Source organism: Podarcis melisellensis, assembly GCF_964234715.1.
Source record: "Podarcis melisellensis genome assembly, chromosome: 14".
Taxonomy (NCBI): Eukaryota; Metazoa; Chordata; class Lepidosauria; order Squamata; family Lacertidae; genus Podarcis; species Podarcis melisellensis.
The window spans coordinates 16,174,949-16,199,121 of record NC_138546.1 but is presented as its reverse complement, the minus strand read 5'-3'; the positions used below and the strand labels follow the sequence as shown (position 1 = coordinate 16,199,121).

The 24,173-nt window shown below is 45.1% G+C and overlaps 2 protein-coding genes across 3 annotated transcripts in view; one reads left to right on the top strand and one right to left on the bottom strand.

Moving 5' to 3' along the window:
• Nucleotides 1–24,173, bottom strand: part of IFT140 (intraflagellar transport 140) — a 281,216-nt gene that overhangs the window by 117,950 nt on the left and 139,093 nt on the right. The gene's annotated exons all lie outside the window — the stretch shown is intronic.
• LOC309356482 (uncharacterized protein) lies at nt 35–23,402 on the top strand. Of its 2 annotated transcripts, none has more exons than XM_081887961.1 (14): nt 35–371; nt 3,553–4,580; nt 4,953–5,172; nt 6,008–6,165; nt 8,093–8,194; nt 9,654–9,851; nt 10,808–11,358; nt 12,847–13,150; nt 14,665–14,866; nt 16,216–16,346; nt 17,121–17,231; nt 18,905–19,102; nt 19,973–20,066; nt 23,200–23,402. In XM_081887961.1, exons 2-14 carry the CDS (start codon nt 3,704–3,706, stop codon nt 23,261–23,263), a joined length of 3,210 nt encoding a protein of 1,069 aa, XP_081744087.1. In that variant the 5' UTR covers nt 35–371; nt 3,553–3,703; the 3' UTR covers nt 23,264–23,402. The 2 variants fall into 2 exon arrangements, with proteins under 2 accessions (XP_081744087.1, XP_081744086.1); XM_081887960.1 differs by having other exon boundaries at nt 9,654–9,860.

Here is a 24,173-nt window from a genome sequence, read left to right as displayed (position 1 = left end):
GCAAGGGGAGAGGAGGCTGGGGCTGAGTGGCGAATGAGTAAGCGCGAGAAGAGAACCGCGTGTTTATAAAGTCAGAGGAGGATCCAGCGAGAACCGCAACATATTGGTTCACGTCCCCTCCCCACCCCAAAAAGTATATACAGTAGAGTCTTCTTTCGTTTCGCCCCGTTTTTCGTAAAGAGAGAGAGAGAGAGAGACGCTTTTTTGCAAGCGTCGTGTTTCCTCTTGCAAAGCGCGCAGGGTGGGGGATAGGTGCGATTTTTGAAAAGAAAGAAAGAAAAAAGTGTTGCTTCAGATCTGATCGCGCTTTTGCAAGCCTTGAATGAATCGGGTCGGGTTGCGGAGAGGATTGGGTCCCCCTCCTCGAGGAGGTAAGTGAGCAGAGGGAGTCGTGAAAATTGTCCAGATTTCGGGAGGGGAGCTTCTCGTGGGTTGCCTGGCGTTGCAAAACCACACAACCCAGTTTCTCAACTCAGGCCAAGTGAAAAACAAAACCGCTTTACTTGGATGTGTAAAAACCTCTCTTTGCTGGAAAAAACCGGAGGAGCGGATCAGAGCTTCTGAAAATCCGTGCGGCTTGCCTGAAGTAGATAGCTGACCTTTTTCGCATTGATTTTAATGGGAACTATGTCCAGCTAACTGAATGTTTTAAAACTGCATTAACAGGCTGTGTGCTCACGTTAGGGCTTTAGAGCTCAGCGAAGTTGTTCCTCACCTTCATACCTTGCCGGTTCTTTCCCACCTCCCAACCTTCCACCAGTTGTTCACATCGGCACGGCTTCATTAGGGGCAGATTCATACCCTGTTTGACACATCTTAGCTGAGAGATGTGACTGGCCCAAGGCTCGCCCAATGATTTCCATGGCTGGGGGAGAATTGGAACCTGGGTCTTCCCAGTCCTAGTTTGACACTCTTAGCTGCTTAACTGTCCTGGCTTAGTGCTAACTGAAATTGTCCCACTGGCTGCCAATGATTTTTCTTCCCTGCCGGTCAGAGAAGCAGAAGACTATCTCCACTGGTTACAGTTTTGCATTTTGATACTCTAGACAGCATCTTTTTAGCATAGGCAGCATTTTATAAAATAGCTTAGATTATCTAGGGTATTTCTACTTGGGGCCCCACTCCCGGCAATGCCTGCCCCTCTCTCATATGTGAAGCAGCAGCTATCAGTTATTTCAGATGTCTTTGGGAAATGTATCTTTTTGCCCAGGCTTTCCCAAACCCACAAGACTGCACCGTGTTTTATGCATTTGACTTCTCGGGGGGGGGGGGTGTTTTTGTTGTGTATGCTGTTATAAGGGATGCGGGTGGCATTGTGGTCTAAACCACTGAGCCTCTTGGACTTGCTGGTCGGAAGGTCAATGGTTCAAATCTGTGCGACAGGGTGAGCTCCTGTCACAACTTCTGCCAACCTAGCCGTTTGAAAGCACACCAGTGCAATAGATAAATAGGTACCCCTGTGGCGGGAAGGTAAATGGCGTTTCCGTGCGCTCTGGTTTCTGTCAAGGTTTTCCGTTGTGCCAGAAGCGGTTTAGTCATGCTGGCCACATGACCTGGAAAGCTGTCTTTGGACAATCGCTGACTTGCTCGGCCTGAAGCGAGATGAGCACCACACCCCATAGTCGCCTTTGACTGGACTTAACCATCCAGGCGTCCTTTACCTTTTTTCGCCTATACAGTATGCTGTTATACTAATTTTAGGTTTTCTTTTTGCTTTTGTTTTAATGACATATTTGATTTTTGCACTGTACACTGCTTAGAGTTTTTGGAAATACTAAGTAGTATGTAAATGCTTTTAAATAAAGAATACGATTTTATAACCCTTACAACAACCTCGTAAGGTAGGTCAATATAATTATCCTAATTTTGGAGGGAGTGGTAGACTGAGAGATAGAGAAGAGCTTGCCTAAGGCAGGAGTAAAATCAAATTTGTTTATTTCCTTATTAGTAGCTCATGCAAGGCAGCTTTCTAGCCTTGTTATATAACATTACAGAATTCTAGGCTTACATGTGCAAAAACCTGGGCGTGCAGGAAAATCTGAAGTGTTTTTAATTCTGGTTTTATAGGTGCTAGGGGATATGTACCCTTTGTGATTACAATTTTCCAAAATATTCAGTGGGTTGTGTTACCCACAACGGACAAAGTGAGAAGAGTGATTTGAAGCACACCACATAAACATGTTCCTTTCTTTCCCAAACGCTTTCTCTCTTAAAAAAAAGAAAAGGCTTAATTAGATTAAGATCAGCTCTTAATAAAAAGGTCAACAGCTGTCGGAGCCAAGCTGTCATGCCTCTTCAGTTGTTTGTGGTTCAGTGTGGCTGATGGAACACCCCTTTTCAATGTAAAACACACTGTCATAGTGAACCTTTGACTTGAAGGCTTCAGTAAGCTCCCTTTACAGGGCTCACTTTTTATGTTCCATTTGGTAGAGATATTTTCCATATATGTTGCATTTTCCAATGTAGCACCTTTCATGACTGCTGCATCAGATCATTTTTGTTTGTGGTGTTAGGCAATGATGCCTAACGTGAAGTAGCAGTGGTTGGTGTGTGTGTGTGGATTCAGTCTGGCATTTGAAAGCAAGCTTACAATATTTGCACTTTCTGACATAGGCAAAGCAAAAACAACTATCCTTCAAAATTTGCGCTCTCCCAAATTTTATAATGCAGTTCTCCAGCCACAAGTAATGTACAAAGTTCTACATACTAGGAAAATGTTCTCCAACCCTGGGTCTCCAGTTGTCGTCAAACATATTCTATTAGAGGTAATTGATTTGCAGAAGTGTGGATGTTAGAGAAAATGGCACAAAAATCTGCACATTACAGGAAATCCGTACTGAAATTCATAGCTGTCAACTTTTCCCTTTTCTTGTGAGGAATCCTATTCGGAATGAGGGAATTTCCCTTTAAAAAAAGGGAAACGTTGACAGCTATGACTGAAATCATGATGAATTTTCATAAGAACCTTTAGAAAAACAATGATGCACAAACTGATGTGGTAATCTGGGGACTGAGAAAATGAGAAAAGTGAGAGAAACAGAAAGTGATTTAATTTTCCATGCCTACTTGACAAGTAGTGGGACGTGGGTGGAGCTGTGGGTTAAACCACAGAGCCTAGGACTTGAAGGTCGGCGATTCGAATCCCCGCGACAGGGTGAGCTCCCATTGCTCAGTCCCTGCTCCTGCCAACCTAGCAGTTCGAAAGCACGTCAAAGTGCAAGTAGATAAATAGGTACCGCTCTGGCGGGAAGGTAAACGGCGTTTCCGTGCGCTGCTCTGGTTCGCCAGAAGCGGCTTAGTCATGCTGGCCATGTGACCTGGAAGCTGTATGCCGGCTCCCTCGGCCGATAAAGCGAGATGAGCGCCGCAACCCCAGAGTCAGTCACGACTGGACCTAATGGTCAGGGGTCCCTTTACCTTTACCTTACTTGACAAGTAACGCCTAACTTGGCAGTGGCATACAACCTTTTTCTTTTGCAAAATTTAAAACCGAAGGGAAGCATTGTGTTCCTCACCACCATCTTTGTGTTTCCCTCTTTCTCTCCTCTTTAGATTCAGCATGTTGACACCTTCAGCTGGTCACGACTGAGAGGCTCTGCTGTCAAACTGAGTCAAACTTCTTCTTGCCATTTTCTCCTCCATCCTGCTCAGCTCTCTTGGAAAGTGGACCACACCCTTCTCCTCCCTGGTAGCCTCTGCAGTCATGGGGCCTGGCCTATTACTGGCATCTCTGTTCTGTGTGTGCTTCTTGCTGAATGAGGTGGAATCTCTGAGCCTCACTGAGAACCCTAAGAAACAGAAGGCAGAGCACATGCTCCGCATTAATGAGGTCAATGCAGATAACCCAGGGATCGACACCTTGGAGTATGTGGAGTTGTATCACACAAGTGGCCAGCAGACCCCTCTAGATGGCTACTCCTTGGTCTTTTACAATGGCAAGGGCAATATGGCCTACAAAGTCCAGGATCTCGGGGGCTTTTCCACCAATAACGAAGGCTTCTTCCTCTTGGGGTCCTCTACGGTCATTCCGAAGCCATCGGTGATCCTGCCTAACAACACAATCCAAAATGGGCCAGATGCTATTGCACTCTATTTTGGGGCAAAGAAGCTGCATGAAGGAATGACTGTCACCAACGAAGGGCTGGTGGATGCTTTGGTCCATAAGTCTAAAATGAGTGACAGAGCGGATGAGCTGGTCCGTGTTCTGACCCCAGGTGTGGAGCCTTTCCTGGAGGACCCTTTCTTCAGGACCACAGACGAGGCACTGGAGAGATGCCGAGGGACAGATTCTCATTGGTTCTTCCAAGCGGGTGCGCCTACCCCAGCCATGGATAACCACTGCATCCCTTTTTCTCAACTGAACGAATCGACTGTGTTAATCAACGAGGTTAACATCGTGTCGTCCCCTGGAGAGTTTGAGTTTGTCGAGCTGCAAGGCCGTCCTTCAACTCAAGTAGATGGCTTGGTACTGGTGTTGATTGAGGGGAGCACCCAAGAGATTTACTTTGTGATGGAGGTGCATGGCAAGACATCCCCTGATGGGCTGCTTCTCCTTGGCCCAAGCCAGTTCAACTCCTCAGGTAGGGCTGGGCTGCTGCTCATGGTGTTGGCATCCTCTCACATACCAAGGGTGGAATGTGTAGCAAGAGGTCTTATACCAAGTCAAGCTGTTGGGCCATCTAGTTTAGTATTGTCCAGACCAGGGTTTCCCTAACATGGGCCTCCAGCTGTTTTTGGACTACAGTTTCCATCATCCCATGACCACTGGTCTTGCTAGCTAGGGATGATGGGAGTTGTAGTCCGTTGGAAAGCAAATGTAATGCAAGATAAATATGAGCACCATCTTTAGCTATATGGCATTGTGTGTCCATGTGGATGTGTCCTTGGGCTGATTAACAGGTTCTTTTAATAGGAATAAACCCTCATTTTTCTTCTCTTGCTTTGGCCTCCAGTTGACCTGCCATTCCCCCAGAACTCCAGAAGACCCCTCCTCAGGGCAGGTGCCAATGCTGTTGCCCTGTACAGAGGGACCCCTGCCAGCTTTGCTGTGGGGGCTGCTGTGTCAGCAATAGACCTCCTGGATGCCTTGGTGTACTCTACAGCTGAAAGTGCTGATTTGAAGCTGCAAGATGTCTTGACTCCCGGGAAGCCCCTCTTCCATGCAAGAGAGAGGTGAGAAAAAGAAGGGCAGGGAATTTCTGTGGCCTTCCTTTCCAGTAAGGGAGCCCACCACACCGCCAGATTCCATGTTCTGCAGCTATTTTATTTATTGAATTTATATTATTTATTTCATAAATTTATGCACCACTGGATTGTAAGAAAACCCCCTCAAAGACAAAACCATAAAATCAAGAAAAGTTCAGAAATATATCCTCATTATCATTATTTTATTTGTATGCCGCCTTTCCATAGCTGAAACTATGCTCAAGGCAGCTTACAACATGACAAGATTTACATAATTACAAACATAACAGAAGTCATAAACAATAAGTAAAATGCATCAAAAAGTACATAACCAAATGGAAACAATTTCCACGTAAATCATAAGATCTAAAACTAAAGATACAACAGTAATATCAATAACAGCAACAAGCTCTCTCAACCTCCCGTGAATGATACTCCAGCCGAAGAATCTGTTCAACAGCCTCAGCTTTTGTAGTTGGAGTCAGTCCCAAAGGAGCCCAAGGGTGGCAAGGCAGCCCAGCTACAAACATGCAAGTGAGGGACATATTGCATAAAGTGATCTATTTACTTTGGGTTGTATCTAATGCTTGACCTCCTCAGAGTAGACCCATTGAAATCTGCGGATGCAACTAACTTAAGCTGCTTAAATTCAGTGGAACTAACTGTATAGGGCTTAGTTTGAGACAACTATCTATTGGTTGCCAATTCTTTCCAGGCCCAATTTAAGGTGCTCACACTAGTGTTTAAAGCATTAAATGGTTTAGGCCCCAGTCTATAGCGTAAGATTAGTCACTCAGCTTCTCACCCTGTTAATCTCCACCAGGTCCCAGCAAAATGATACATCTGTGAACCGCTGTGTCTGTTGCTCCGTCGCCCGGGATCCCTCCGTTTATGCTCTCGGCAAGCCCACGCCTGGGCAATTCAATGACTGTCCCAAGAGACGCTTTGGGCAAACCATTTCCTTCTGTCTTCAAGTTGCAGGTGGGGGCTGCAGCCTCCAGATCAATCAAAGCAGTGCGGGTCAGTCACTTTGGGATCTCAGCGTAATGGCTGTATGGTAGGGGTTGGGAATTTCTAGCCTGAATCAGTTGGTGTCCTTATTTGGCCCACAAACCCCCCCCCCCCAACCATGCCCTCCTGACTGTGTTGTCTTCCATATGAAAATCCAAATTCAATGTAGTAATTCCCAACAGATATCTTATTAATAGGCAAGTATGTATACATGTACAACATTGATCAGTTTTTTTTTTGTCTTCGGTATGAAGTCCCAAATTCATTGTAGTAATTTAGAACAGGTATTTCATTAATAAGCATGCACACATATATGTACAACATCAATCAATTGAACATAATCTTCAGTAACCCTAGAAGTTAGACAGCCTCCAGGTTGACAGCGTTGGTGTTGTTGTTTTAAAGCCGCAATGATCTTGGTGTAGATGTTAGCATTGATTAAAAAGAAAAAGGTAAAGGGACCCCTGACCATCAGGTCCAGTAGTGGCCGACTCTGGGTGCGGCACTCATCTCGCTTTATTGGCCGAGGGAGCCAGTGTACAGCTTCCGGGTCATGTGGCCAGCATGACTAAGCCGCTTCTGGTGAACCAGAGCAATGCACGGAAACACCGTTTACCTTCCTGCCGAAGCGGTACCTATTTATCTACTTGCACTTTGATGTGCTTTCGAACTGCTAGGTTGGCAGGAGCAGGGACCGAACAACGGGAGCTCACCCCATCGCGGGGATTCGAACCGCCGACCTTCTGATCAGCAAGCCCTAGGCTCTGTGGTTTAAGAACTCATATTTCTGTGCCAGAAAGGCAGAATGGTGCAGTGGTTAGAGTTTCAGACTATGGACTGGGAAGATTCACATTCAAATCCCCACTCAGGTGATGAACTCCCTCATCGACCTTGAGCTGGCCACCACCTCAGCCTAAGCTACACAAAAGGCCTCTCTTCAGGGTTGTTGTAAAGTAAAATGGGTGGTTGTAAGGGGCGGGGGAGAAGGTCTATGTATGCTTTGATCTCAATTGCTTCCATCTGTGGAACTGGCACGCACCCTCCCTCTGATATTTTTTATTGAATTTTATCCATATAACCCAAATAACCAAGTAGAACGTCATGAGACAAACTCATGAAAACTAAACCAAACCAAGAGTGGCATGGGATGGTACGTTCACAAGAAGAAATGAATAAAGCTGATTGTTTGGATATTTGCAATAGGAAGTTGGGGAGCCCAAAAGTAGGAGGCAGGTGCCAGAGCCAATGAAAGAGCCAACCAATGCTAGTTCTGCAGCCATCTTTATTCCTGCTGAGTTCTGTAAGAGGCAACAGTAAGAGTAAGGAGCAGGAGGCTGACAGGCAGGTTGCAAGAACAAGGCAGGCAGGAAGAGGCAGACTGTGGGTGGTAGGGCAGTGTCTCATTTGCCTCCACTGGATACAACCCTTTAAACATACAGTACAGTGGTACCTTGGGTTACATACGCTTCAGGTTACAGACTCCGCTAACCCAGAAATAGTACCTCAGACTAAGAACTTTGTTTCAGGATGAGAACAGAAATCGTGCTCCGGCAGCAGGAGGCCCCATTAGCTAAAGTGGTGCTTCAGGTTAAGAACAGTTTCAGGTTAAGAATGGACCTCCAGAACGAATTAAGTACTTAACCCGAGGTACCACTGTATATGTAGAAAAAGGAAAAGCTAATCATAGAGTCATAGAATTGTTGAGTTGGAAGGGACTCTCGAGGGTCATCTAGTCAAACTCCCTGCAATGCAAGAATCTCAACATGTGGTCCCCCATCCAGTTTGAAACAGTACTGGACCCTGCTTAGCTTTGCAACCGTGCTAGCAGTTTTTATCACTGCATCTTATACATATGTGCATCTGTCCCATGCTGCAACGTTGTCTTGTGTTTCCTAAGATTGTCAGGAAGAGTCCCTGGCGAAAAGCAAGATACAGATATTTTTGTCCCAAGCCCTGGATAAACGATGCAATTGTGGAGTATCTCCTGCTTATTTCAAAGGTAAAGTGATTGTAATATATAAGCCTATTTGAGCTTTATTATTATTATTATTATTATTATTATTAATTATTAAAAACATTTTAAAGGTGGAACAGTGGAGGAGAGGAGTGGCAGGACAAAGGGTTAAACCAGGGCCATCTTTAGGGGGTGGTAAGTTTGGGCATCTGTCAGGGCCCCCAAACCAGGAGGCCTCTAACAATGCTACCATTTCCCCTTCTCGCAGTATATTCAGTTAGGGCCACATTCACACCATTCATTTAGAGCACTATGATACCACTTTAAAAGAGTCGCGGCTGCCCTGAAAGAATCGTGGGAACTGTGGCTTCTTAAGGGTGCTGAGAATTGCTAGGAGAACCCCTTTCCCCTCACAGAGCTACACTATTCAGAGTGGTTTTACAAGAAATCCCTCTTCACAGGGAACTATCTTAAGTTCACTCTCCACATTTACTCATCATTTTGCAATTTATTTATTTTTTAGACGTGCTTTCAGAAATTCAGCAGCATTTTCGTGTGTGTTCTATGTACACATTTTGGGTGTATTTTAAAAAAAAATAAAATTTAACAAAGAAAGAAAAGAGAAGGAAATAGAAAGAAAAGGGTTAAAAACATTCATCAGCTCACATTGAGAATACAGAAGCCATCAATACACCCATCTTAAAATGACCGGCTACATGAGGAGACAAATTCATGATGGAAAAAGCTATCAATAGCTACTCACTACAGTGGTACCTCGGGTTACATACGCTTCAGGTTACACACTCTGCTAACCCAGAAATAGTGCTTCAGGTTAAGAACTTTGCTTCAGGATAAGAACAGAAATTGGGCTCCGGTGGCGTGGCAGCGTGGCACCCATTAGCTAAAGTGGTGCTTCAGGTTAAGAACAGTTTCAGGTTAAGAACGGACCTCCGGAATGAATTAAGTACTTAACCTGAGGTACCACTGTATTATGGCTATGCTCTGCCTCCACAGTTGGAGGCAGAAATGCTTTTAAATGTTTGTTACTGGAAACCACAGGAGGAGAGAGTGATCTTGGGCTTGAATCCTGCTTGCTGGTTTCCCACAGGAATCTGGTTGGCCACTGTGAGAACAGGATGCTGGACTTGATGGGCCCTTGGCCTGAACCAGCAGGCCCTTCTTATGTTGTTAAGGGCTGTCTCATTCATACCTGCTTGTACCTTAAGATCTACTTCTGAAGCCCTCTTGAGGCACCAGCCTCCCAAAGTACTTAGGCTATTGAGCACACAGAACACGGCATTTGTGGTGGTGGCCCCACAGTTCTGGATCCCATTCTGATATTAGCCTAGCCCTTTTGGTGGTGGCTCCACCATTGTGGAATGCAATTCCATTAGGCAAGTCCTGAATGAAGATACACCGGTTTTAGAAAGTTCCGAGGACATTGTGGAAATACAGGGCTGTAGCTTGAAGGTTATTTCCATTTTTGGTTTTCTTTTCTCCTCAGATCCTGCTGTAGCCTGTCAGGGCCCACAACTGGTTTTCACTGCTTTCCTGACTGCCAGGTCGACAGAGCAACTCAGCAGCCTGCTGAAGGCCTTCTCACTTCTCATTGAGAGCAAGGAGGTGCTGCACTTTGGGAAATGGAATGGAACGGCGGTGAAGGCTTGCTTGAGAGATGCTAACATGACAGACGGGCCTCCAGGTACTCCAGGTAATGATGAAACACCAGGCACATGAGTGCTGTACGGCTGGGCAATGATGCATTAGGGAAAGCCAGGCTTTGCTAGGGTTCAGCTTTGAAAGGGGTAATTCCCCGCAAAGGAAAATATCTTTTTTAATTGCGTGAAGAGTGTATTTCCCTCCTTATTTTAGTTGTATTTATTTATCTACTATATATTTTGGGATTTTGGTATGCTGGTTGCTGAGGTTGAGGAGCAACATTTTGTCTATGTTTGGATGCAGGTGGACGCCATTTTGAATCAAGATGGCGGACTGACACGTTCAAAACTGCCCTGGTTTTAATAACTGGTTTTTGGTTTCTTAGAATTCCTGAGCAATGCCTGCTGTAAGGCTGCTTGTTTATTTTATTTATTTGTTGCTTTTCACACAGGGAGGAATGCCCCAGAGTGATCCAACAGCATTAAAAATCATTTAAACCCTGTAGGAAACAACAATAAAACACAATATCTAAACATGCTCACCTCCCCCCACCAAATGTATAAACGGGAAAAACCCCACTAAAATATGAGCGCTAAAGCAGGTAAAAAACCCATACCTCACTACGCTCCCAATTAATAACCAAAGGCCTGGGTCAACAGAAATGATTCAGCCTGGTGTCTGAAACCAGACAATCATAGTGCCAGGCATATTTTCCTGTGGGGAACATTCTATAAACGGGGAGCCACCACCAAGGAGGCCATTTCTAGTGTTGCCATCCTCCTAACCTTTCTCGGAGAAAGCACTTGGAGAATGGCCTCTGATGGTGAAAAAAGAGTCCCCTTCGAAAAAACAGAGCCAAACCCCAAGGATTGGAATCGCCGGGCATTTGTTGTGGTCCAGAAACCAGCAAAGGGGGCTGGGGCTGGCATGATCCTGCTACTTCTCTTAAAAAAACCAAACCTCTACATGTTCAGTGTGATGTGACTTTGCTCTTTAAAGTGGTCGTGCCGGAAAGGACAACCAAAGCAACTCCCTTGACTGAGCTGCTTATCAACGAAGTGAATTCAGACAACCCGGGAGGCCGAGAGGACACTGAATACATCGAGCTCTTCTATCCCGGGAAAGCACCGTTTGCTCTCCAGGGCTACTGGCTTGTGCTTTACAATGGGAAGAACAACTTGGCTTACAAGGTGATAAACCTGTCGGGCTACAGGACTGATGAGCGAGGCTACTTCCTGGTGGGTAGCAGTGGGGTGACCCCCAAGCCCCAGATTGTCCTGCCTGACAATACCATCCAGAACGGACTGGACGCTGTGGCTCTCTACCGCAGCAATCCCAACGCCACCTACAAAATGAACATGCCCCTAACCAATGTGGGGCTGGTGGATGCCCTGGTCTACAAGGCCCGGGGCTCAGACAACGCCGACAAGCTGCTTGCTGTTCTTGCCCCAGGCCAGAGGGTCTTGCTTGAAGATGATTCTCACAGCAGCCAAGACGAGTCCCTCAGCCGATGTTACAGCCTGCGGCCGAGAGACCACAGCAGCTTCCAGGTAAGTGGCAGGATGCTGACTTTGGCCAGAAGGAGCCCTGAGATGTAACGCTGGAAGCTGACATGTGCCATTGCTCTCTCTAGTTCAGTGTTGTTGGCAGCAGGGTGGACTCTGCACCAGCCTTTCCCAACCTGGTGCCCTCCAGATGTTTTGGGCTACCGTTCTCATCGGTCTGAGTCAAACCCCAAACATCTGGAAAGCACCAGGTTGTCAAAGGCTGCTCTTCACTGGTTGGCATTGACTCTTTTAGATAGGAATGTTTTCCAGCCCAATCTGGAAATGTTGGGGGGTAAACTTTGGGATCTTTTGCATGCATCTTTCCTCCAGCAAGACAGCAAATAAGCCTTAAGCCACCACCCCCCACTTTATCCTCCCTACAAACCAAAGCTGTCCAGTGAGCTTCATTGTTGAGTGGGGATTTGAACCTGGGTTTCTCCAGTCATAAGGTACCGCTCCGGCGGAAAGGTAAATGGCATTTCTGTGTGCTGCTCTGGTTTGCCAGAAGCGGCTTAGTCTTGCTGGCCACATGACCCAGAAGCTGTACGCCGGCTCCCTTGGCCAGTAAAGCGAGATGAGCGCCGCAACCCCAGAGTCGGTCACGACTGGAGCTAATGGTCAGGCGTCCCTTTACCTTTTACCTTCTCCAGTCATATCCCATCTACCTAAAACCAGGGGTAGCCAATGTACCCCTGGACTGTTGGACTGCAACTCCCATCATTCCTGACCTCCAAGATACTGTATCCCTACAGCTGTGGTTTCCAACCTTCTTTCTCCACACACCACTTAAGAATTTGTTATCATCTTGGTACACCACTTAATGATTTTTCTGCCCATTGCAGTAATTGTAAAACGCTGTTCTAGATCCAACATGATTTTTATTGTATTTTTATTGCTTCTTTTCTTTCTGATATTGTATTTGATTGTATGACAGTTTGAATTCCCTGTAATTCAGAGAGTAATACAATATAAGAAATAAAAGAAGCAATTAAAATGCAATTTAAAAACCCCCAATATGAGTGTTTAATACAGATATACCACAGGCCACCTAGCATAAGAACACAAGAAAATAATATTGGATCAGGCCAATGGCCCATCTAGTCCGACATTCTGTCCTCACAGTGGCCAAACGGATACCTGTGGGACACCAACAAACAAGATTCAAGCACAATAACACTCTTCCCTCCTCTGGTTTCCAGCAGCTGGTATTCAGAAACATTGCTGCCTCTAACGACCCAATGTGGCTAATAGCCATCAATAAGCCCTTTTCTCTATGAATGAATGACGCTCATGGACCACAGATTGGGAAGCCCTGTTCTACACCTTGACTTATTCTTTAATTATCATTTATTCAATGTATCAGTCGCTTTTCCTTTCCAAAAGCAACTTACAACCCAAGTCTGTTTTAAAACCAAATGCACACAGGTTAGAAACGTTATTAGAATGTGTAATATTTCAGGCCTAGCAAGTCTTTGTGGGTTTCTTCTGCAGGTGACAGAAATGACTCCTTCCCAGGAAAATGCTTGCCCACCTCCTGGCTCAAATTCCACAGAGGAAACGCCCCAGAACCACTCAGTCGTAATCAATGAACTGGGCATGGCCAACCACACCATTCTGTACCGATTCATTGAGCTGAAAGGGAATCCTGGTGGCAGCTTGAAAGGGTACACCTTGATGTTCTTTTCCGGGCACAATGCCATACCATACAGCACTATTCATCTGCAGGGCACATTTGGAAGCAATGGTTTGTTCCTCATCTTGCCAGAAGGACAGTCCAAGACTATCAAGCCTCACGGTATGACATTGACCCTATGGATGGATGAATTTGTCAGTTCAAGCTTCTGTCGCTTTCTCATTTTTTCCCCAACCTTAAATTCATTTCTCTACATTTCTGAAGCAATCTGCAAATTTTAATTCAGCCACGTTTTAGTGAAGATACCCGCTAATAAGCACGTTATTCAATGCAGTTTTAACTAATATACATTCCCCCCCCCCCAATCAGTTTCCCATAATTCATTTTTGTATGTTTTCACTACTATAGTCTATACTATATACTACAAGAGTATATTGCAAAAATTGGGGAAGTGTGGGTTTCAGAAGACAGGTGTGTTTTGGTTTGCACATTGATTTGAGAAGTGCAAATTAGATGGCTTCTCAAAAAAAGGCAAACAAAAATTGAATTTCTACCCTATCCATAGTTGACACACAGATAACCTTTTTCTGCTCAGCTTCCACAAATTGAAAAGCTTGGCAGCTGATTTGCCAGGTTTCAATCTCGGGCTGTAGAGGAGTTCATGTGAATTGCACAGGAAGTGTGGATTGCACAGAAAGATCCATACCATTCACCCTGCTGGGAAATGTTATTAACGAACTCCCCTGCTGTGTGAGAGACATTGGGCCCATCTGAACTATATATTTAAGGCAGCATTGTACCACTTTAGCAGCCATGGCTTCCTTCCAGAGAATCCTGGGAACTGTTAGTTTCTTGAGAGTGCTGAGAGTTGTTAGGAGACCCCTATTTCCCTCACAGAGTTCCTTAAGAGGGGTAAGTTATTGTTAAGCCACTCTGGGAGTTGCAGCTCTGAGTGAGGGGAATAGGGGGTCTCCTAGCCTTTCTCAGCACCCTTAACAAACTACAGTTCCCAAGATTCTTTGGAGGAAGTTGTGGCTGTGTAAAGTGCTATGATGGTGCTTTAAATGTAGAGAGCAGATGAGGCCTTCCTCACACTTAGGAATCTGCCTTATACAGTCAAACCTCGGTTGTCGAACGTGTTCCGACAACCTTCCAAAACGTTTGACAACTGAGGCGTGGCTTCCGATTGGTTGCAGGAGCTTCCTGCACTCAAGTGGAAGCTGCGTCGGATGTTTGGCTTCCAAAAAACGTTTGGAAACCGGAACACTTACTTCCAGGTTTTCAGCGTTTGGGAGCTAAAACGTTCCAAAATGGAAGCGTTAGGGAACCTAGATTTGACTGTATTGAGTCAGATCGTTGGTCCCTCTAGCTCAGCATTGTCAACACTAACTGGCAACAGCTCTCCAGGGTTTTGGACAAGAGTCTTTTCCCAGTCCTGCCAGGAGATGCCAGGGATAGAACACTTCACTATGGCCCTTTCTCATCTCTCATGCGTGTGTGGATGTGGTGGCATACTTTGCAAGCTAGAGATGCGTGTTGGCCAATGGGTAGAGGCCATTTTGAACATCTGGAGAGCCACAGGTTCTCCACTTAACTCTTCAGTTGTCAAGAAGCAGGAAGGAGAAGACTCACACATTCCTTGGTTTTGACTGTGTTTATACCATCTGTGTTTCCAGAGCAATATGTGATGCCCTCTGTTTGGAGCAATCCCTCCTTGCAACAAGTGACTCATTCTGTGGCACTCTCCAGGCATGCTCTTAATGGCACTATGGAGGAGCACCTCAAAGATGTTGCAGTTTATACATGGGAGACGGGTGCAAGCCAAGCTCATCCTCGTCTTTCTGAACCGATCCACTTTGTATCTAGGGAAGGAGGCAGGTGAGGTAGTTCTTGGTTTATTGCATTTCTATCCCAATATTGGGAGTGCTCTTTCAAAAAAACAAAAACAAAAAAATTTAAAAGTGTCCTCTCTTCCTTTTGGCTATGGGGAAGGGCTGTGAACAGGGGTAAAAGGCTCTACCGTGTCATCATTCAGAACTTGCTTTCTGACATTATTGTACAGTGGTACCTCGGGTTACAAACACCTCAGATTACAAACACTTTGGGTTACAGACTCCGCTAACCCAGAAGTAGTACCTCGGGTTAAGAACTTTACCTCAGGATGAGAACAGAAATTGCACGGCGGCGGCAGTGGGAGGCCCCATTAGCTAAAGTGGTACCTCAGATTAAGAAAGGTTTAAGAATGGACCTCTGGAACGAATTAAGTACGTAACCAGAAGTACCACTATATATCAAAATGTAATTGGCTGCATCCTGTTGTGACTTCATCATGCTATCGTTGGGACCTCCAATTGGTTAGCATGTGAAGTTAGCTTTACCTCTTAACAATAAAGAGCCAAAAGGAGGTGCTGATCATAGAGAGGAATTATGGACCTGGAGAGAGACAGACTTAAAGAAGGACAAGAGGAGGGAGTATGGCTGTGTTCACACATGTAATGCTAAACCATGGTTTACCACTACATGCAGCAGCAGAAAGGATCCCACACAAATCCTCAGGCTTGCAGGCAGTCCTACCCTCCCCCTGCACAGCCAGAGTTCATTTCCTTTTCCACAATTCCTGAATTTTTGTTCGAACCCCTGGCCTCTGGCTGGCATGTAACAAGAAGTCACTTTTCATGGAAAAGGAAGCTAGGGTGACTTCCAGGTGACTTATTTATGTCTCCAGTTCTGGGCACCGCGGTTAAAGAAGGATATTGACAAGCGGCAAAGGGTACAGAGGAAGGTAACCAAGTAACCAAGATGATAAAGTGTCTGGAAACCAAGGGAGTTTGATATGCTTAGCCTGGAGAAGAGAAGACTGAGAGGTGGTATGATGGCCATCTTCAGTATGGGAAGGGCTGTCACACAGGAGATGGGCCAAGCTGGTTTCTTGCTGCTCCAGAAGGTAGGGTGCGAACCAAAGGATTCAAATAACAAGCAGAGGTTGTATGGCCATATGTCAGGGATTATTTAACTTTGATTCCTGCATTGTAAGGGTTTGGACTAGATGCCCCTCGAGGTCCCTTCCAAATCTACAGATCTATGATTTTATGAAGTAGAAGGGGGGAGGTTGTTGATTGTGTTGTTTTTCTTTAACATATGCAATAAATTGATGCCAAGTTGAAATAAATGTATATGTTTTTGAAATCCCATGGGGAACTCTCGTTGATTTTCTGTTTCTTTTGCAGACCGCTGTCCTTGAGCCGCTGTCCCTCCTGTGACAAAATCTATGCAGTCTCTGACCCCACTCCTGCCTCAGAGAATCACTGCCCACAGGAATCTCTCTTCCTGAATCTTGAAATCTGCCTGCTGACCCCCAGTAAGAGAAACTTATCTTCTTTTTCTTGTGAGAGTGGAAAGGTGATTTAGGATGCTGCTGATCTCCAAACAAAAGAACACGCAGTATATCCTGGAAAGCTAATGTGGCCACAGTGTCACACTAGGGAATGGATAGGCAAAGTAAGGCCCAATTGCCTTCTAAATCTGGCCCTCGGACGGTCCGGGAATCAGCTTGTTTTTACATGAGTAGAATGTGTCCTTTTATTTAAAATGCATCTCTGGGTTATTTGTGGAACATAGGAATTTGTTCATTTCCCCCCCCCCCAAAATATAGTCCTGCCCCCCACAAGGTCTGAGGGACAGTGGACCGGCCCCCTGCTGAAAAAGATTGCTGACCCCTGCACTAGGGCTTGGCGGACCAGGGTTCAAATCCCCACTCAACTATGAAGCTTACTGGGTGAGCTTGGGCCAGTTGTTACCTCTCAGACTAACGCACCTTGCAGGGTGGTTGTGACGATGAATAAAAAACTTTGTAAAGAAATCCTGTAAAGAAAACATAAAGGGGGAGGGAAATGTTAAGACTGCTGTATTGAGCTGTCCTACGTCTGTTATGTTCATAACATGGGTTTAATTTTTAATTTTCACCTTAGAAACGTTTAATAAATAAATATTTGTTTTAAAAATTGTTTTTTTGAAAAGAAAAGAGAAAAGAAAAGAACAGGGACCCTCTTTGCTGTGTGTTTTGCATGAACCACATTGTTGCAAAGGGGATCGGCTCAATATCTCTTAATTCCTCTCCTCCTCCTCCTGGCAGATTGTTCCATGTGGCCTCAGAACCCACAGATGTTGGCAAGTCTCCAGCAAGCATTAGTGAGATCCATGGAGGAGAGCTGCTTCTGTGGCATCTGCCAATGCTATCTACACGGTCTGTGTCAAAACGTCATCCAACTTCCATAGGAACTTAAGATTTGTTAGCTGCCTAGTGCAGACAGCTGTTGGGGAGGTACAGTCTTGCTGCAGCTCACAAAGTTTATATGAGTCAGGTGTGGGGAACCCTTAGCCCTCCAGATGAACTTCAACTCCCATCATCCCTGGTCCTGCTTGCTGGGGCTTATGGGAGTTATAGTTCAGCAACCTCTGGAGGGCCAACGGTTCCTCTTCCCTTGTATAAATAATTTTCACATATCTCCTTTGAGAGGTGTTTTTGTTTTCCTCCCTTCTTTCTTTTAGAGGAGGCTTAATAGACCTTTGTATTTAAATCTACCCTTGGGTAAAGGAAGTCGGATGGATTTTAAATTGATACTGCTACTTTAAATTGGTTTTTATTTATTTATTTAAAAGAATTGTGATACATTTGATTATGTGGTTTGGTTTGCTGGCCTGAAGTGTTTTATGCTACTCTTTTCAGCTTCGGTATTTTAGGGTTGCCTAACAATGCTTTGCACTCTTAGCAAACTACAATTCCCAGAATGCTTGGGGGGGGGGAAGCGAACTGCTTTAAATGCTTTAAGTGCTTTAAATGTATGGTGCAGATGCAGCTCCGGTTGTACAAATGGCGCTTTAAACAGACCAAAGAAAGCAGACAGCCCATCGGAATTGTGAGGTAACTGCAGACAAAATCAGCATTTACAATGGAGGCAGGTATACGAGTCACCTGGAGCCTGTGTAAAGTTGTGGTTAGAGTGTTGGACTAGGGCCTGGGAGACCAGGGTCCAAATCCCATCAGCCATGAAGCTTGCTTAATTACCTTCAGTCAGCGACTGTCTCGCAGCCTAGCCTACCTCACAGGGTTGTTTTGAAGATAAAACTGAGGGAAAGAGAGCGCCGTGTATGCTACCTTGAGCTCTTGTGGGGGGGGTGTGGAAGTGGGATAGAAATGTAACAACAACAACTCACATCTAATTAAGCGTGCAACTTACTGAAATAGGAAATATTGAGAGCTAGTGTGGTGTAATGCTTGACTAGGACATGGGAGACCAGGGTTTGAATCCCCACTCAGCCATGACACTCACCAGGTCATTATGAGCCAACCCAACATCTCTCAGTTTAACCTACCTCCTAGGGTGGCTGTGAGGGTAAAAATGGTGAAGATACAAATAGAACTCCTTAGAAGAAAGGTATAAAAATAAATAAAATAAAAATATGAAGAGTGAAGGTAACAGGAGTGAAGCAGGGGCAAAGGATCTTGGTGTTTATGTATACAGTGGTACCTCGGGTTAAGAACTTAATACGTTCCGGAGGTCCGTTCTTAACCTGAAACTGTTCTTAACCTGAAGCACCACTTTAGCTAATGGGGCCTCCTGCTGCTGCCGCACCGCCGGAGCACGATTTCTGTTCTCATCCTGAAGCAAAGTTCTTAACCCGAGGTACTGTTTCTGGGTTAGCGGAGTCTGTAACCTGAAGCGAATGTAACCTGAAGCATATGTAACCCAAGGTACCACTGTATCTGTAGACACTCCTCTTTCGCACAACTTTGTCTTTCTGTTACAGCCCTATCCTAGGTTTGGTTTGATGCTATATAACCCCGCCCCCCGCTCTCTCTTTGGTACTTCTGAACTGAACCAGACCCCCGCTCCTCTTTTTTGTCTTTCCATATAGGGGTTGCGTTCACCTGCCTTAACTCCACCCTGAAAGTCTCTGGCCAGGTGTGGGCCAGGTCACCTGAGCAGCGTCAGCGCCTCATTCAGTGGCATTCTCACTTTTCCTCCAGTCCCCACCCCTTTGCCGTGGACGGGAAGCCCCTCAAAGCGAATGCTGCATGTGCATCTCTGGGGAAAACAGCACAGAGGTCTGAGGGTGAGCGGATGGGGAAACAGCCCAAATGGCTACGAGGAAGTGGCGACACGAGAGGCGCCCAAATTATTTTGTTTGACTTTAAAACTAAATAATACTGACAGAACATTAAAACAAGCTAACTATTACAAAACAATCAAAACATTCCAAATATCATGTTGGGAGGTGGAGGTGGGTGGGTGGGAAGATACATAGATGAACAGTTTATCTTCATTGCATACTTTGGAAAGAATAACATCTATTCTGCATAGATTCTCTCCTACCTGCATGCACCAAATGACAATGAGGATGTAAATTCACCTGTAGGTTGTGTTGCTTAGTGATCATTGTGGTGTAGCAGGAAAATATATTAAATATATACATTTATATGTACTTTACCTTTATGTATGTAAAGGTAAAGATTATGTTGGGTTCGAATCATTTTATTGTTTACAAACCTTTAATAAATACTGTATTTTTTTGCTCTATAAGACTCACTTTTCCCCTCCTAAAAAGTAAGGGGAAATGTGTGCGCATCTTATGGAGCGAATGCAGGCTGCACAGCTATCCCAGAAGCCAGAACAGCAAGAGGGATTGCTGCTTTCACTGCACAGCGATCCCTCTTGCTGTTCTGGCTTCTGAGATTCAGAATTTTTTTTCCTTGTTTTTCTCCTCCCAAAATTAGGTGCATCTTGTGGTCTGGTGCGTCTTATAGAGCGAAAAATACGGTACATTTTTTAGTGGATGCAGTAATGTCTGCACTGTTCGGCAGTGGCGCTCTATTGAGATGCCTGAAATTGAACCTGTCTCTAGAAAGCTATCTCCAAAGCTGTAGGGAGCTCACCAAGACAGACTGATAATAATTATTCCCCCTCCTTTTCTTTTTTCCCTTAGCTTCATTTCAAGCCTGGGAGATTGCTCTCACTGTTGTGGGGTCCATCTTTCTTGTGCTGCTGTTAGCTGGAACAGCTTTCTATTGCATCAAAAGGTGAGGAGCAAAGGCAGTTCTGCTTTCTGGTTTGTGTGCCAACCTTTGCCTGAGCCCCCTGAATATTTTGGAGGGTGTAACAAACCAGATTGAAACTCCACTGCAGTTCTTACTCTGCCATACACAGCCCCCCGACCCATCTGCTCTCCTAGTGCTTGGAAGATGTGTGGCGAAGGCACAGTTCTTAATCTGTCACCCAATACAGACCACCTTGAAGGGTGAATTATGGGCTGTAAACGTGGGTAATTGGCACTCATTCGTCCTGGCACTGGAAAGCCATGAAATTGAGGCAGGCTCAATTAAAAAAAGAATTTTAAATTGCTTTCCAATATGTTTTAGTTCTTATCATTTTATACTATATTTTAATGTTGCATTGCAATTTTCATTTTCATTTTTTGCTTAGTGAGCCATTCAGAAAGTGGAGTTGCTGTATAAAAGCAGCAAAAAAAATTAGCAAAGATAAATTTACATTAGATCTACTATGTTAATGTCTAATGATCTGAATAAGCCTCTTCTCTCCTTCCTTTGTGGCACACCTGAACGCAATGCAGAAGTCTCCAATTGGCCATTGTTTCCTGATTCTTCAGGAAACAATGGTTCCTAGCTTCAGAGCAAGCCAGGAGTTTAAACCATGGTTAGAAGTTAATCTAAGATCCTGGCTTGTTCTGAAGGTGGTAACCATAGTTTCTTGGTTCGGAGAAAACAGGAGGTCTCTTGAATGCAAAGACACTAAGCTCAATCGTGTCTTGGTTTATTAAGCTGAGATATTACCATCTAGATGCAGCCATTGTCTAGCTGTTTGTGGAAGAAAAGGAGGGAGAAAAACAAGAATCAGCTAAGAAGGAACAAGAAGAGTTCCTCAGATCTTCAGTGCAATAAATTGTAATTTATTAAGCCTAACATGTTTTGCTTAAAAATGTGAAACAAAGCACTCTGTGTTCTCCATGTACTCTGTTACAAACTAATTCCTCAGGAGTACAGAGTGTGTTTGTTTTACAGTTCCCCTAACAAACGTGTTAGCCTCAGTTAGTTATAATGTCACACTCCTTTATGGTAGGGTTCTCTTTATGTAAATTTACAAGGGAAGTTTGTGTGCATTACACAGAATCTATCCTAATGGTCCTCCCCACACCCCATTTTGCTTCATGCAACTTTCTGCTTCCTCACTTGGAAATTCAAGCATGTTGCAGTAGCTGCTTAAAACGTTTTAACTAAGCTAAAAAACTTGAAGGGGCTTTTCAACAAGCTTCCCCAGAACTCAAGTTCCCATTTCCTCCACCCCTTTGTATGTCTGTTTTTGCTGTGTTTCTTTATTTTGTCTGTCTACAGCAGGGTTTTTCAGACTCTAGCATGACAAGTCTCCTTCTCAGCCTGTTTCAGGAAATTAAATGCTTTAAAGCTTTCTGGGTATAAGGGACTAACTCTACGTTACTTTAAATCCAATGCTTGAAGCGATATCAGGTGTTTGTTTGTCTTCAAAGAAATTGAAGCTCTGGGGTGTATCCAACTAAGTCCTCCTCAGAGTCGGCCCATTAAAATTAATGATAATAAGTGGACTATGTCTTAATGACTAAATGACTCAGGCCCCAAATATCTGAAGGACCACATCCTTCATTACAGACCCTATCAGGTGAGGGGACGGTAGTGCGGGAGAGGGCCTTCTTTGTGGTGGCCCCTAAGCTGTGGAACTCCCTCCCCACAGAGGTGTGTCTGGCACCTTCATTGTGCAGCTTCTGGTGAATGCTGACAAGGCATCTCTTTACCCCCGGCTTTTGACACTTGAGGTGTATAGTTTTAGGAGCCACTTTCTTTTTTACATTTGGAACTTATTTTAGACTGTTTTTAATCTTGTATTTTAATGTTGTAACCCACCCTGGGACCTTAGTATGGAGGGGGGGCATATAATAAATAAACATTTTGAATGGGTCTATGTGAGTAGGACTAACATTGGATACAACTCTCTGTTTGTGTTGTTCCAAATAGGGACCACAATGCAGCAGGAGGGAAGGTTTAATGCTTTGCTATCATCCGGGGGGGGGGAGAATGCAGGTGTGGGGGGAAATAGATGCATCTGCACGGCAAATAGCAACAGTAAAATCCTTCCATAGGCATCCCATTGAAGATGCTTCCAAACTGCTGCTGCTTTGGGGTGGATTCAAATCACATACCGGCAAATGCAGGTTGTGCAATTAAAGCGGATTTGATGCTCTTGTGCAACAAACTGACTTCCCCAATTCTCCACCGCAACGCTCTCATTCTCTTGCTCAGCCTTGGTCCTTGTCTCCCTTAAGCAGCTGCAAAGCGGCCCCTTCTGCCATATCCCCCCACCCTGCTGCTTTTGGTGCATGCAAAAGACATCCTGATTTTTGTGCCCAAATGGGGAATACAGAGGTTGCCAATGTGGTGTTCTCCAGATGTAGCTGGACTCCAGCTCCCATCAGCCCCAACCGGCATGGCCAAAGGCCAGGGGTGATGATGGGAGTTGTGGTCCCACAACATATAGGTGGCTGCCCGATGCTCATCAGACAAACATGGGAAGCTGCCTTCTATCAACTCCATCTAATTCAGTATTGTCTCTGCAATGATGGCAGCAGCTCTCCAGGGTTTCAAGCAGTGCTCTCTCCTAGTCTTACCTGGAGATGCCTGGGACCTTCTGCATGCAAGGCAGGTGCTCTGCCACTGAGCTAACATCAGTGGCATCCTTCTTTAGCAGCAAGCCCGCCCATCTGCCCCCACTTCCAGCCATAAATAAACAGGAGGGAAAAGGGGCTGCCTGCTGGGAGGGAAAAGGGGCTGCCTGCAGGGGGGTTGGATTAGATTATTCTTTGAGTCCCTTCTAACTCTACAGTTTTCTGATTCTAAGAATAAATTCCATGCTCTACTGACACCCCCACCCGTTTGGAATCTACAGTGTGTTCAGACTCTGTAAGCAAAAACCAGGGAAGTATTTTTCTAAATGCATAGCCTTGTTACAAAATGTTCTGGTTTGCAATAATGAAAGCACTGTACGCGGAGCAATGCAATTAATGGTTGCTTTGCGTTGCTTCCCCGTCCAATTAAACAAATAAAAGTCATGCTACTTTCCTTTAACTTATTTCCTCTGGTGTCTGTGTGTATTTCCCCCCCTCCCCAGACGGCCTCAGAATTACACCACCATTGAGCTGAACGACCGCTGTGAGTTTATGGCAGACTTCTGACTCTCCTGGGAACAGCCTTCACCAGGAAAAGGCTATTTCTGTAACTGATGAGAAGCAGCAAAAACCTCTGAAAAGCAGCTGTGCTGGTTGTCCAGCAATTGCACACACGGACCAAGAATGTAACATTGGACGTTTGAAAAGCCCTGGGTTTATTTATTGTTGTTATTTGTTTACTTCCCATCCTTACTTGGAGATGCATGAAACTAGTGTTTCCAGGACATTTTCTGCTTTGTCTCCCCACTGCTCTTGTTATCTGGTGTGGAGGGGGGTGTTTTGCAGATTTTCATAGTGCGCAGCCTTGATTTTGCTTTGTTTTGTGTATGCAGGGTTATAATTCTCTTCCAGCGGTGGCTGGTCCCCATTGGGACTGGTAGGGCAGAAGGTAGGGATGGCCAACAGTAGGTGGTGCTAGAACCAATGGCATCTTCCGTTTAAAAGGACCAAAGATCAGGTGCTGTGAAAGGCATCTGCCAAGAACCTGGAGGGCTGCTGCCAGCCAAGAGTAGAAAGTACCGGGCTAGATGGGCAGAGAGTTTGATTTCGTATGTGGCAAGGGCTGTGGGTAGAGCACATCTTAGCATGCAGAACGTCCCAGTTTCAATCCCTGGCATCTCCAGTTAGGGCTGGGCGAGACCCCTGCCTGAAATCCTGGAGAGTCACTGCCTGCCAGTGTAAACAGTAGTGAGCTAGATGGCCTAATGATCTGTCTTGATAGGTAGCTTCCCATGGCTGAGTCAGAGGCAAAAAATCCTTAGGAAAGGGTTGCAACATTTCATTCTCCCCTAGAAGCAAACCAAAGAAGAGTTGGGACACTTGGCACCAAATGCATCTCTCCTTCCTTTTCTTTACCTCTATAATTCCCTGCCCTTTTGAGCCACTAGTTTGCACCAGTATTTTCCTGTTTGTTTGT